Genomic DNA, 14458 nt, shown 5'->3' with positions numbered 1-14458 from the left:
CGAAAAGTGTCTGGTCCCAAGGCTTTCGGATAAAAGGTTGTGCACCTGTACTTTTAACTATCAGTAAGATTACTTCAGTAATCATTAGTTTTGTTGAACAGAATGGAAAAGCAATTGTTTCATATCAATGCTTGAACTTTGCAGCCATTATGTTAATGAATCTGTAACTTTGGAGACCATTTTGGTTGAATGCTTTGAATACTCTCAATATAAACTAATATTTGGGTGCAGTGATTTGCTTAACAATAACAATATAATGAGAGTATTTGCTTTCTATGCATAATACAATGTGGATGCAAATTGAAATATTTGATTAATTGATTGAAAGATACAGCATGGAAACAGGCCCCTCAGCCCACTGAGTCCATGCCATTGATTGCCTGTTCACATTACTTCAGTTATCCAACTTTCACATCTACATTAGGGGCACTTTAGAGAGACCAATTAATCTACAAACCCACTCGTCTTTGGGATATGGGAGGAAGTCGGAGCATGGAACTTAACTGACTTGGTTTGTGGAATTAACATCTGAAAATGGGGGGGGGGGGGGGAACGGAAAAAATACAGAGTACACCTGTGAACATTTTCTAGGACGGAACCTATTTTTTGTTGTGTAAAAAGATTTGACATAAAACATAATCTACAATTAATAAGGTAACATAACTGCTAAATCCGCTGAATCTTAAGACAAATAATTAACTTTGGACCTTGCACCTTCAGTACCCATGCCAAAATGACGACAAAGAAGCACAGAACAAATGGCCAGTTAGGAGAGCAATGCCTAGATGACTAGGAATGCAGGAGATGGAAGGATGTTTTAGAGGTGTACAAAATCATGGAAGGCCTAAATATGGGAATCCAGAACTAGAGAGCATAGGTTTAATAGGAACCTGAGGGGCAACTTCGTCCACACAGGGTGGTGCATATATGTAATGGGTAACCATGGGAAGTGGTCAAGGCCGGTACTATAACAGCAGAAACATGGATAAAAAAATATTTAGAGGGATATCGGTTAAACATGTGCAAATAGTAGCTTAGATGGGCATCTTGAAATTCTAAGTGGCAGTAGGCAGGAGTAAGATTGGACAATGTTACCAAGATGGAAAATTAGCAGTCTTTCGTTTGGCATGCAAGTATTGTCCAAAGTCCATTTGGTATAAAGTCAACAGCCAAAGATAAACAGTCCAAGTTTTGTATCAGACAGTTAATGAAAAGGAACAGTCAGTTTCTTGGGAACTTTGTAAATAATAACAGATTCTACATAGTTATTAAAATGGAGCTGATGGAGCAATTAGTTTTTTTTTCTGCTTTGTTTAATAACTCATGGATTCATAATTTTTTGTTGTTGTCAAGAACTGGCTTGTATATCCATAAGTACCTTACTTTTAGCATACCCTGTACACCAAGGGTCACAATAATTTCGAGTATAATTAGTTTTCAGAAACTACAGAAATATCATGTAATGCTCCTTATTGCCTTGTTAACCAAATTCACCGCAAACTGATGACTTAAGACATTAATGGACTATAGCCATTGTTACTATTAATTAAGTATAACATTCTAAAACAGTAATCGGTGTTTTGCACATTTTGCTTTTTACAAGGACTATGAATCTTTGAATTTAAGGAAATCAGTTTTAATGACCTGGATTTCTTTAAAATCTAACGTATTTGGGTGCTCTAATAGATTTTGACGAATTTAAATTGGGACTATTTTAAGTCGATTTACTTTGATTCTGAGCATGCTAACTGTGTTTCAAGCCTTTCAAAGTTTAGTTATTTTTCTTCTGATTTTTATGTTTCAGACAAATGTACAATGTATAATTCAGTGATTGCTTCAGTCAAATGGCTAATGATCACCCCCCCCCCCCCCCCCCCCCTCCTTTATTCATAGTACTGTAAAGTTTGTCCTTTAAATTCGATCACTTATCTTGATAAATAAGTTGTGTATACTTGTAATCAAATTTTGTGTAAAATGAAACAAATCTCCACTCATGCATTTGCATCTAAATATTTAATTCGGAGTAATTCATAATATATTAAGAATTTTCTATATCAATTTATGTAAAATAATCTTAAGAAAAGAATGTTTAATTTAATTGCCTATCACAGGTTATGTGAATTATGAATTTATCAACTCACAATTTGTACATTAGCAACATACATTGTATGCTAATTGTTTACTTATTTCAAATGGCTTGCTCCTGGAAAAATTTGTTTTAATATTACTTGAGAAAATTCGGAGATACTTTCTTCTGTCACACCACTAATCGAGGCAAGTTGCTGTACAACCTTTCAAATAAAAACAGAGTGGAGATAATTTATTGGTTTGTGGTATAAATATGACTGTAAAATATACGGACAAATTCATTAACTGATTTTCAGCACAACAATATTTTTATAATATTTGTATTGTTTACTACCTTGCACCATGGTGTATAGTTCAGTATGAAAGCACTTGTTCCAATAACTCCAACGGCTAAGAGCATGCAATCTTCCTTTACGGACAAAAATTTTGCTCTACAATAAAGTTAAAATGTTATGTCTTTTACATATGACTTTAAAACTATGACATAAAGATTTCAAACTATGGGAGCATATAATATCAATTGATTGGTTGCTCTTTCACTTACTTAGTGAATGAGTGTTCTGCTAAGGAAGCCACTGAGTAGAGGATCAATTACTTTCACTCCGGCATTTGAGTGGTAAATGCCTGTGCATAGCTTTTTAAATGTGAGGTCTTTGCATACTATTTACCAATGTGCCTAAAGAGAACAAAATCTTGGTCCAATGCAGAGGAAGTCCAAGGTGATTGGAGACTGCTCGCCCACACAGATGCACTCGCACACATCTTAGACAATCTCATTATGTGCAGACGGACTGAGCACACATGCAGGAGGATGCAAACTTACATCCTCTTCCTTGGCTTCCTTCTTTCATCCACATCAGTCACCACTTTCCCTAATTTTCTTCCCTTGGTTTACCCTCCCTCTCAATCCTCTTCCATGCCCCTTCCTTCTTGGCGCCTACTGTTGCCCACAACTATCCTTACCCTCTCCGTCTTCTCTTATTCAAGTTGCTCACTCTGGGTGAGGTTGCTCAGAACCACAGTTGTTTCCGAAATGCAAATTCCTCTCCAACCGGTTCATAGCAGCTGTGCTACCCGAGGTCTGCATCTTTCATCTTACACCCATTTACCAAGCAAAGCACGTCAGCTGCTTACGCAATAAATTGTGGAAGGAATACCTGCAAGTTAGGCTACCTTTTACTTTTTGAGTATAACTCGCAACCAGGAAATGGATCAAATGCTGGATTCAAGGTTGTTCTGAAAATCTCCCTGACAAAATCTCCACAAACTCCTGCATATCTGTTTCATTACTGCTAAAAGTGGCGATAGAGAATTCAGAATGACAGTGACAACGTTAAGGCAGGGCATCAGCAGCACAAAAAAGACCTCTGCAAAGGATGGCAGAACGGGCCACCTCAGAAACCACTCAACCATCCTCCTCATGGGTTGCCATCTCTGGAAGTTAGCGGTTCCCACATTGGCCTCATTAGCCATTCGAGCAGCCACAAACATGGAGTGGAAGTAAATCAATCAATCTCCATCCTTAAAGAACTCAAAGTAGTATAGTCATTTCAAGGTCAAGTGCAGCAAGGGGCAGGTGGAGGCAGAGTGGGTACCTAATAGCTATTTGTTATTTCAAAATGGTATATGCAGAAAGGTGAACTGTTGAATTATTTTTGACAATTTACTCAAAGAAGTTGTGTACAAATAATTATTTGATGTAGAAATAAATATAGTCCTATGTTTTATTAAACTTTTCACACAACAGCCTTTAGATCTTTTCCAGTTTTCACAAGAAAATCACAAGAAAATCCATGTACTGATCTGTGGCAATAAAATTTTCTGCATGGAAATACCAGCAGAAACATTCCTCTTATTATTAACTATATTGGGTTTGATTGTGTTTGACTCAGACCTGCATGCTTTTCCTGCAGGTGCATTTACTATTTGCAGCTCCGTGTGTTGACCAGTAGATCTGGATTCCACAGCTGCCATATAAAGCATAGCAGACCGTGAACAGTGACCAGTAAAACTAAGAAATCTAACTACTACTTACCTGCATTTATATTTATTAATAAAGGTTGGTGGACACATTCATGAATAAGATTGTGTTGTCAGAGTTAAAGTGAGTTGTATCTGTGATAAGGCTGAATTAAGTTAAAAATATAAGAAGATATTAAATTGGTTCCTGGGCTAGCTTACAGCTTATATTTAGTCTCAAATTAGGCTTGCCTCGGTTTGCGGTGTGTGAGATAATGAATACTATAGCATTTGTCTCCCAAGTGACGAGAGAGGAAGCAGAGAAGAAGCTAGATTGATCTTCTTTGATGTAAAATGCCTTGCACCAAATGTCTGATGTTTATGAGGGAGGAGGTGACGAGAGAAGAAGCTAGATTGATCTCTTTGATAGGTAAAATGCCTTGCACCAAATGTCTCATGTTTATGAGGGAGGAAGTGACAGAGAGGTTACTAGATTCATCTAAGGGGCAATACCAAATGGCCAATGTTTTTAATATATCTTGTACCATGTGACAAAATGCCTTTGATGTGATGCATTCTGTAGAAACCTTTATTTTCCTGTACCTTTGACCATGACTAATGTCTGTGGAATGTGCTAAGGTGACAAAAAAACCACTATATAATACGATGTAATTCTGTTGTTCGGGGAAGTGGACTGAGGACAGTGAAGTGTCTGTATTGGTCACTTGATGAGTTCTCCCTCCCTTCCATCGGCCGATAGTAAGTAAAGTTTTGAACTGGCCTACCAAACGTTTGTGTGTTGTCTGTTCATTAAGAAGCGAACCTGTTAAGTTATAAAAGTAATCTTTTTCATCTGATCCCTCAGTTCATTATTAATTCAGTTTCAGTTCAGTATAATTTTAATTATACTATTATTTCCAATTGCCCATTCCAGTTCCATTCTTCCCTATAGGAAAGAATAATTGAAACTACAGCGATAGTTCGAGAAAAGATGAAAGCAACAAACTAACCTAAATTTAACTGAAAACTGTATTAAATTTGTGACTTTTGGTGTATATGATTAAATTCTCTTCTCATTAGGTAACAAGGAATTTGTTTAATTTTGCAACAAAGCATCGTGTTAACTGTTTATATTCAATGAGCTGTAATCGTGATGAACACTTTGTTTCTGAATTAATAATATTTACCAAATGTAACCAAATATGTGTAAGCAAAATTACTGATCCTAATGTACAAACAAAAAGTACTTGCCTCTGGAGGTCAGTCGGTGTAGAATTTTCAATAGCAATTTTTAATAAATTTTCATAGATAGTGTTCCTCATTAAGTAAACAAATGTCAGCACCTTCAGAGAAATACTGTGCAGGTACTTAACTGGAACTGATGGATCATTATACCCTAAAAATGACATTAAATTATGCTCAAAACAATTAAATGTAAAGAATGTGTTAATAACTTTGTAAAAACATGTTATTTCTAATGACTTTTCACACGTACAATCAAACAAATACAGATTATGAAATTCATACTATTTCAAAGTGACATTTTTATTATTTGGTCCTGTACATTTACTTAATGACCTTACCTAATTAAAGATGAAAATACATTTTACATTTGTATGGGACGTTTACTCAGGATTTCCTCAAATACTACAGCCAAATAAGTATATTTTGAAATACAACACCTGTTGTAATATCGAAAATGAGTTGGCTGATTTGGGCTCAGAAAATCATAATGTGACCATGATCTGATAATTTATTTTTGTGGTATTATTTCAGTGATAAATATTAGCCAGGACAAAAGGGAGAATTCCTTCTCTTCTAAACTAAATTTACATTCTTATAGAAATACTTCCCATAGATTAAATATTTGATTAAAATACAACTTGCTATTAGTAAATATTAATTATATTTTTTGCACTCACCCATCACTTCTAATAGTATTTCAGTGTGAGTAAAAGGGGTAGGAACATTGACTTGAAAGTTTAGAGTTTTGAGAACAAGGAGCTCTGAATCCAGAAGGTCTTCCCTTTTGTATGAATAACCAAGAGACTGAAGAAATTTAAGTGCCATATCATTATTAACAATCTGCAGAAAGATTTTTAAAAAAAAATCACATTCTAGGTTGTACTTAAATATCAAGTCTGAATTTACTTTGAATATATTGATGACATGGTACAACATTTCTGGAAATGTTACCTGATAATGGAATGAGATCTTGCTTGCTATTTGGACACAAGACATGATTCGTAGAACAAAGTGTTCTTGGATTGTAATCTGTGTTAATGTCCAATCATTTTTTTCTGTGTCTTTGTCAGAACCTGGGCACGTAGATGAATAAAGTTTATCAATGTATTGAATCATAAACCTGCAAAATAAAAGTTGCAAGTGCCATTGTAGTTAGCCTCATCAGACCTTTAGTACAAAATCTTGGTAATTATCTTATAAACCAGTATGAAATCTATCTCTAGTTATGTGAACAATTTTCCCCTTTTCCCTTTCCATATGTCATTAATGTGACGGGGTTACTGGAACTACTTTATTGTTGATTTCTACTTGTATATTTTGTCTCAGTTGCTGCTCCTTCTGACATTCAAACGGTCCTATTTAGTTCAAAAAGTCCAGTGGAAATAATGTTTCCCGCAGGTGAACTCGGTCAAGTAAACGTGATTTCCTTACAATAATTAATCTTACATTTTTCACTGAAGTTCACTTTGTTTAATAAAAGGACTGTTATTGGATACAAACTGAAACTAATGTTTCATTACAATGTAATGAAATAGAAATAAAATCCATAATAATTGAGGTTTCAAAAAGGCTTCAGAACCAAATGCTGAACACTTCACATATTCAGGTTATTAACTCTCACAGGGCAGTTCTGTGTTTGGATTTTTGAGCAATTACAACACTAACCTATAACCTGAATCACAGAGATTACTTAACAAGGTATTATCTCCAAGGTTGGTGTTTGCATCCAAGAACATTTGCATCTTTATTATTGGCTTTGGGTGTTTGCCCATAATATTGAAATATCAGTTGCACAATTTGATTCCAACACTCCAGAATCAGCCTGTCTTGACTGTGCCATCTGTATTACCTCTCTGACCTTTCTATGTTAGTCTCAACTTGTTACCTGTGTTTGCAATACTGGCATCTTCTAATCAATCTCCTTTCTTACTGATCTTCAGTTTTCTTCTCTATAACTTTGCAGCTAGTATGTTCCTGGTTTTAGTCTTCAGCTCACTTTTTCGAAATATGTTCTGAAGCCATTTCCAACATCCCCCACAATTACAGTATCAACTGCCTTCCTTTTCTCTACACATTCATAATGCTCACCTTCACTTTTAATCTGCATTGTCCATATCCCCACCCCATATACCTCCACTACCCAACTGATTGAGACATCCTAACATTCAGAGCAGCTTCTGCTGGTACCTGTAATTTAGAAAATGGTAAAATAGAAGGGTGCAAGGTCTCTTCAATCTGAATTCTTATGACCACCTGAATTATTTCCTTTTATTTTCATAAAAGATTGGAAGGATGGGATTAAGCTAGAGGGTGCAGAAATATTTTGAGGATGTGGCCTGGACTGGACTGGAGGGTGTGAGTTATGAAGAGCAATTAGATAGTCTGGGTTGTATTCCTTAGGGTAAAGGAGGCTGAGAGTGACCTTATGGAGGTTTATAAAATTATGAACAGCATGGATTGGAAACAGTCATTTCCCAGGGTAGGGAATCTAAAACTACAAGGCATAAATTTAAAGAAATGTCTAATGGGCATTCGAGGGACAGAGAGCGGTAAATTTATGGAATGAACTGCCAACAGAGGAAAATGAAATTATTATGTTTGAAAAATATTTGGACAAATACATACATCAGATACATGATAGGTAGGATTAGGGAGGATATGTGCCAAACACAGGAAAATTCAATTAGCTTATGTGTGCATTTTGTTCGGTATCCATGAATCTGTGAAAAAGTCTAGTCTGCAACGGCCAGAAATGGGTCTATAATCCCATCAAAATTAGCTTTTGTGTGGCTTTCAAAATACACCTTTTATCTAGATTTCCTTTTGAAAGGTGACGGTGGAAGCAAATTGAGTTTAACTGTGAAGTGAAGTGTTTTCTATACTACAATTCTGGGTTAGAGATTCGAAGAACTGCAGATGCTGGAATCTTGAGCAAAACAAAGTGCTCGGGAAACTCAAGGGATCAGGCATCTCTGAAAGGAATGGACAGACTGTGTTTCAGGTCAAGATCCTTAGCACCTGAAATGATCTTTTCCAACCCAATAAAGCAGATTATCCCAAACTTTAAATTTAAAACACAACAAAGGATTCAGCAGCTGATTATAATTCACATTACCTGTCTAATATTTCCACTGCTTGGTATCTAGTCACATGATGAAGGCCCAATTGCTCACAGAGAAGGAAAACAAATTCTATGATTTGGAACAGAGGGGGAGAGGCGAGTTACTAACAGGTTTTTATTATTTTAAAATTAAAATAGTGGAAATATTTTGTTGTGTTGTATGTTTGTCCTACTAAATTCACACCAGGGACCTGGGAGTGCTGGTGCAGGATTCCCAAAAAGTTATTCTGCAAGTCGAATCGGTAGTAAAGAAAGCAAACTCAATGCTAGCATTTATTTCAAGAGGGCTTGTATACAAAAACAGGGATGTAATGCTGAGGCTTTATAAGGTGCTGGTAAGGCTGCATTTGGAATATTGTGAGCTATTTTGGGCACCATATCTGAGGGAGGGTGTGCTGGCTCTGGAGAGGGTCCAGTGGAGGTTTACAAAAATGATCCAGGTGATCAGCCATGAAAAATTATAGGCAGCATGAAGTAAATGAGGTGCTTGAGGAGTATAAGGAATGTAAAAGGAATCTTAAGAAAGAAATTAGAAAAGCTAAAAGAAGATATGAGGTTGCTTTGGCAAGTAAGGTGAAAGTAAATCCAAAGGGTTTCTACAGCTACATTAATAGCAAAAGGATAACGAGGGATAAAATTGGTCCATTGGAGAGACAGAGTGGACAGCTATCTGCAGAGCCAAAAGAGACGGGGGAGATATTGAACAATTTTTTTTCTTCGGTATTCACCAAGGAGAAGGATATTGAATTATGTGAGGTAAGGGAAACTCGGATTCAAGATCAAGATTCAATTTAATTGTCATTTGGACCCCTTGAGGTCCAAACGAAATGCCGTTTCTGCAGCCATACATTACAAACAAATAGACCCAAGACACAACATAATTTACATAAACATCCATCACATCGCTGTGATGGAAGGCCAAAAAAACTTATCTCTCCACTGCACTCTCCCTCCCCCCCCCCCCCCCCACGATGTCAAAGTCAAAGCCCCAGGCTGGCGATGGCGATTGTCCCGCGGCCATTAAAGCCACGCCGGGTGGTGCGAGGTCGCACACCGGGTCTTGGTGTTAGAGCCCCCGGCGTGCGCTCGCAGAGTCCCGCGGCCATTCCAAGCCGCGCGGGGCGGTGATGTCAGGCCCCGCTCCAGGAGCTCTTCAACCCCGCAACTCGGGCGGGAGAAGTCGCCGTTGCGAGAGCCCTGAAAAGCGGTCTCCCTCCAGGGACCCGCGGGCTCCCGGTGCCACCGTCCGCCAGACCCGCAGTTGCAGCCTCCGAATCTCCGGAGGTCGGGCCGCAGCAGCAGCAGCAGCAGCGCTCCACCACCGCTCCACCCGCTCCGGATTCGGCCAGCTCCGCGATGGTGAGGTGAGTCGTCGGCACCAGAGTCCCCGGTCTTCTCCTGTTGGAGGCCGCTCCTCGTTGCAGCCCCAACGACAACGGAGACCCGACAAAGAAAAGGTTGGGTCTCCCGTGCAGGGAGAGATTAAAAGTTACCCCCCCCCCCCTCCCCCCCACCCCCCCACACACACACACCCCAACAAAAAAAATAACAAAAACTACATAGAAACATAGACAAAAAATAATAAAAACGCAGACGGGCTGCAGAGGCCGCTGCTGATGAGAGTCGCGCCGCCTACCAAAAACTAGTAGAGTAGCTATGGATACTATGAGTTTCAAAGTAAAAGAAGTACTGACACTTTTGAAAAATATAAAAGTGGATAAGTCTCCATGTCCTGACAAGATATTCCCTAGAACATTGAGGGAAGTTAGTGTAGAAATAGCCGGGGCTATGATAGAAATATTTCAAATGTCATTAGAAACGGGAATAGTCCCCGAGGATTGGCATACTGCGCATGTTGTTCCATTCTTTAAAAAGGGTTCTAAGAGTAAACCTTGCAATTATAGACCTGTTAGTTTGACCAGTGGTGGGCAAAGTAATGGAAAAGATACTTAGAGATAATATATATAAGCATCTGGATAAACAGGGTCTGATTAGGAACAGTCAACATGGATTTGTGCCTGGAAGGTCATGGTTGACTAATCTTCTTGAATTTTTTGAAGAGGTTACTAGGGAAATTGACGAGGGTAAAGCAGTGGATGTTGTCTATATGGACTTTAGTAAGGCCTTTGACAAGGTTCCTCATGGAAGGTTGGTTAAGAAGGTTCAACTGTTGGGTATAAATGCAGTAGCAAGATGGATTCAACAGTGGCTGAATGGGAGACGCCAGAGGGTAATGGTGGATGGCTGTTTGTCGGGTTGGAGGCAGGTGACTAGTGGGGTGCCTCAGGGATCTGTGTCGGGTCCTTTGTTGTTTGTCATGTACATCAATGATCTGGACGAAGGTGTGGTAAATTGGATTAGTAAATATGCAGATGATACCAAGATAGGGGGTGTTATGGATAATGAAGATTTCCAAAGTCTACAGAGTGATTTAAGCCATTTGGAAGAATGGGCTGAAAGATGGCAGATGGAGTTTAATGCTGATAAATGTGAGGTGCTACACCTTGGCAGGACAAATCAAAATAGGATGTAGATGGTAAATGGTAGGGAATTGAACAATACAGTTGAACAGAGGGATCTGGGAATAACCGTGCATAGTTCCTTGAAGGTGGAATCTCATATAGATAGGGTGGTAAAGAAAGCTTTTGGTATGCTAGCCTTTATAAATCAGAGCATTGAGTATAGAAGCTGGGATGTAATGTTAAAATTGTACAAGGCATTGGTGAGACCAAATCTGGAGTATGGTGTACAATTTTGGTCGCCCAATTATAGGAAGGATGTCAACAAAATAGAGAGAGTACAGAGGAGCTTTACTAGAATGTTGCCTGGGTTTCAACAACTAAGTTACAGAGAAAGGTTGAATAAGTTAGGTCTTTATTCTCTGGAGCGCAGAAGGTTAAGGGGGGACTTGATAGAGGTCTTAAAAATGATTAGAGGGATAGACAGAGTTGATGTGGACAAACTTTTCCCTTTGAGAATAGGGAAGATTCAAACAAGAGGACATGACTTCAGAATTAAGGGACAGAAGTTTAGGGGTAACATGAGGGAGAACTTCTTTACTCAGAGAGTGGTAGTGGTGTGGAATGAGCTTCCAGTGGAAGTGGTGGGGGCAAGTTCGATGGTGTCATTTAAAAATAAATTGGATAGGTATATGGATGAGAAGGGAATGGAGAGTTATGGTATGTGCAGGCAGATGGGACTAAGGGAAAATAATTTTTCGGCACGGACTTGTAGGGCCGAGATGGCCTGTTTCCGTGCTGTAATTGTTATATGGTTATATGTTATATGGTTAAAAATGAATGTTAACATGATGAGAATTTGTCAGCACTGTGCCTGTACTTGCTCGAGTTTACAAGAATGAGGGGGGACCTCATTGAAACATACAGAATAGTGAAAGGCTTGGATGATGTGGAGAGGATGTTTCCACTAGTGGGAGAGTCTAGGACTAGAGGTCATGGCCTTAGAATTAAAGGACGTTCTTTTAGAAAGCAGATGAGGAGACATTTATTTTGTCAGACAGTGGTGAATTTGTGGAATTCTTTGCTACCAAAAGCTGTGGAGGCCAAGTCATTGGATATTTTTAAGGCAGAGATAGATTCTTGATTAGTACAGGTGTCAGAGGTTATGTGGAGAAGGCAGGAGAATGGGGTTTGGATGGAGAGATAGATCAGCCATGATTGAATGGCGGAGTGGACTTGATGGGCTGAATGGCAATAGACAATAGGTGCAAGAATATGCTATTTGGCACTTCGAGCCAGCACCACCATTCAATGTGATCATGGCTGATCATCCACAATCAGTACCCCGTGCTTGCCTTCTCTCCATATCCCTTAACGTTGCTATTCCTAAGAGCACTAACTCTCTGTTGAAAGCATCCAGAGAACCAGCCTCCGCCACCCTCTGAGGCAGAGAATTCCACACTCACAGCTCTCTATTGTGAAAAAGTTTTTTCTCATCTCCGTTCTAAATGGCTTACCATTTATTCTTAAACTATGGCCTGATTCTATTTCTATCACATGACTTTATGACCCTATAATTCGCTTCCAAGGGTATTTACAGAAGTGTTTTTATTGGTGTGTGGGAAGGAACTGCAGATACTGGTTACACCAAAAATAGACACAAAATGCTGGAGTAACAACGGGACAGCATCTCTGGAAAAATGGAATGGGTGACATTTTGGGTCGAGACCCTTCCTTAGACTGCCAGTCAGGGGCGAGGGATGCTAGAGATAAGGAATGGTAAGGTGTGAAAACGACAGATCAAAGCAGACGATGTACAAGGTATAAGCATAGGCAGAAATCCCAGGGGGCGGGGGGGACGGGAACCCGTCCCCTCCATGTTTTGAGAGGTGGGGGAACAAACCCCCCCCCCCCCCCATGTTTTGTAATCTGGATTTTGAAATTCGGTGAACAAAAAAATCTATTAAAAATCTCCGCTTTCCGCGAGACGGGGGGGGGGGGGGGGGGGGGGGAGGGACTGATGATCGAGGGCGCCGATAAGACAAGAGACATCGGTCAGCAGGCATGATAATTGGAGGACGGGGTTGTCGGTCAGAGGCGGAAGTAGGGGGCTGGGACTGGGGATAGAGCGCGGTGATTGGAGGAGGGAGACGTCCTGGTCAAAGATCTTAGAGCATCTTTGGTCCTGGTGATCATAGAGCGGAGCTTGAATCGGTCCGTTCACGGGGCCTATCATCGCCCGGTGCGGCCCTCCGGGATCTTCCATCACCCCCGCTCAAATTGCTGTGTCAAGGCGATCAAGGCTCCCGATGTTGAAGCCCCCGCTGGGCGATGGAAGATCCTGCGGCAGGTTTTAAGCCGCGCCGGGCGATTTACAGGGGAAAAAAAAGAAGCCACGCAAACAAGAGGGCACTGAGGTTCAAGAACAGCCGACGATTTCGGGGCGGACGAAGCTGCTGAATTTTGCTGCAGTTCTTTTGATAAAGTCGGAGCAAACGCGATAATTCCCGATATTTTGGTCTGTAAATATCCCGATGTTCATTTCCGCTGGTTTGGCACCTTCAGAGCCTTGAATTTACTTACAGATCTTTTTTTTCCCCTTACGTGTGTGTGTGCGTGCACAGTAAATTGCAGCTCACAACCTCGCCGTTTTCTATGTTTTTAACGGGTGGGAAAATGCGTTTTTTCCCATCAACTAACATGTACCGAACCCTCGAGGGTCCTCCACTTGAGAATTTTGGTCACGTGGGTGCGGATCTACCCTCCAGTGACCTTTAGTGAATTCACCGTATACATAATTGGCGACGTTTACTCGAAGCCAGCAGGTCCGGCCTCACCTATTAATCTTAACTTTTTGAAGCTGCCGGCGTGTTGGGGCAGCTTCAGCAGGTGGTTTTCATTCTCCTTCGCCACGTCCACCAGGAACTCCTCTAGCATCTCGGGGGAGGCGGCGACGAAGGCCAGCTCGGGCGTCTGCGGCCCACACGCCCGGCTCTCGTCCACCCTCACAACCACCACCCTCGTCGTCATCATCATCATCTTCCTCCTGCGAGCCCAGGACCACTGCTCGACAATACACGATGCAGCGAGCTCCAACTGCCAGGAGGTCTCCACACGGCGTTATGGTTTTTCTTTCCGTCCCTGAGCGGCGAGCGAGGAAAATGGCGGCGCAGCGGCCGCACGCTGGAACCACGCGGTCAGCCCCGCCGCGCATGTGCAGTACGTGCCCCCGTCCCCCGGGCCAAGCACGCGCGGACACCGGTAACTTTTGAACCGGCCGCGCGCACTCCCCGCTCCGGCGTCATGTCTACAATGCAACCCAAACATGTCCACTCAAACCAAAGATACTAGAGGAGCTCCTCTATCTTTGACTCAAACTGCCCTGGGATGTATTCAACGTCTTGTCAATTACTATTGATCAAAGCCTCAATCAGAAGCCAGGAAGTCAGCACCTGCAGTGGGGAAGAAGCAATACGAACAAAAGAAGAAAAGTTAGCATTTATTTATTGGGCTTCCAGAAGTTTTTGAATGGAAGGGAAGGAGCAATATGAAATGAGAGAAGAAAAATCTGCATTTATTTATTGGG

At 40.6% G+C, this 14458-nt stretch overlaps 1 protein-coding gene across 2 annotated transcripts; it reads right to left on the bottom strand.

Moving 5' to 3' along the window:
- Positions 1-1877: 1877 nt before the first annotated feature.
- On the bottom strand, positions 1878-14115 carry cntd1 (cyclin N-terminal domain containing 1). 2 transcript variants are annotated; one of them, XM_055657157.1, is made up of 7 exons: positions 13710-14112; positions 8408-8483; positions 6244-6412; positions 5970-6132; positions 5299-5443; positions 2423-2519; positions 1878-2291 (listed from the first exon to the last, which is right to left on the bottom strand). In XM_055657157.1, the coding sequence occupies exons 1-7, from the start codon at positions 13909-13911 to the stop codon at positions 2184-2186; spliced, it is 960 nt and encodes a 319-aa protein (XP_055513132.1). In that variant the 5' UTR covers positions 13912-14112; the 3' UTR covers positions 1878-2183. The 2 variants fall into 2 exon arrangements, with proteins under 2 accessions (XP_055513132.1, XP_055513131.1); XM_055657156.1 differs by lacking the exons at positions 1878-2291; positions 2423-2519; positions 8408-8483 and having other exon boundaries at positions 4942-5443; positions 6244-6365; positions 13710-14115.
- Positions 14116-14458: the final 343 nt, after the last annotated feature.

Source organism: Leucoraja erinacea, chromosome 27 (assembly GCF_028641065.1).
Source record: "Leucoraja erinacea ecotype New England chromosome 27, Leri_hhj_1, whole genome shotgun sequence".
Taxonomy (NCBI): Eukaryota; Metazoa; Chordata; class Chondrichthyes; order Rajiformes; family Rajidae; genus Leucoraja; species Leucoraja erinaceus.
This window is presented reverse-complemented; position numbering and strand designations above follow the sequence as displayed.

What these genes read in the sequence shown, in the direction of transcription:
- cntd1 (XM_055657157.1), bottom strand. Translation starts at nt 13,911, where the DNA reads ATGATGATGATGACGACGAGGGTGGTGGTTGTGAGGGTGGACGAGAGC. An exon ending in ACACCGACTGACCTCCAGAG is followed by an intron (nt 2,520 to 5,298) that starts GCAAGTACTTTT and finishes ACTTTATTGTAG; the next exon opens with AGCAAAATTTTTGTCCGTAA. An exon ending in ACTATACACCATGGTGCAAG is followed by an intron (nt 2,292 to 2,422) that starts GTAGTAAACAAT and finishes TTTATTTGAAAG; the next exon opens with GTTGTACAGCAACTTGCCTC.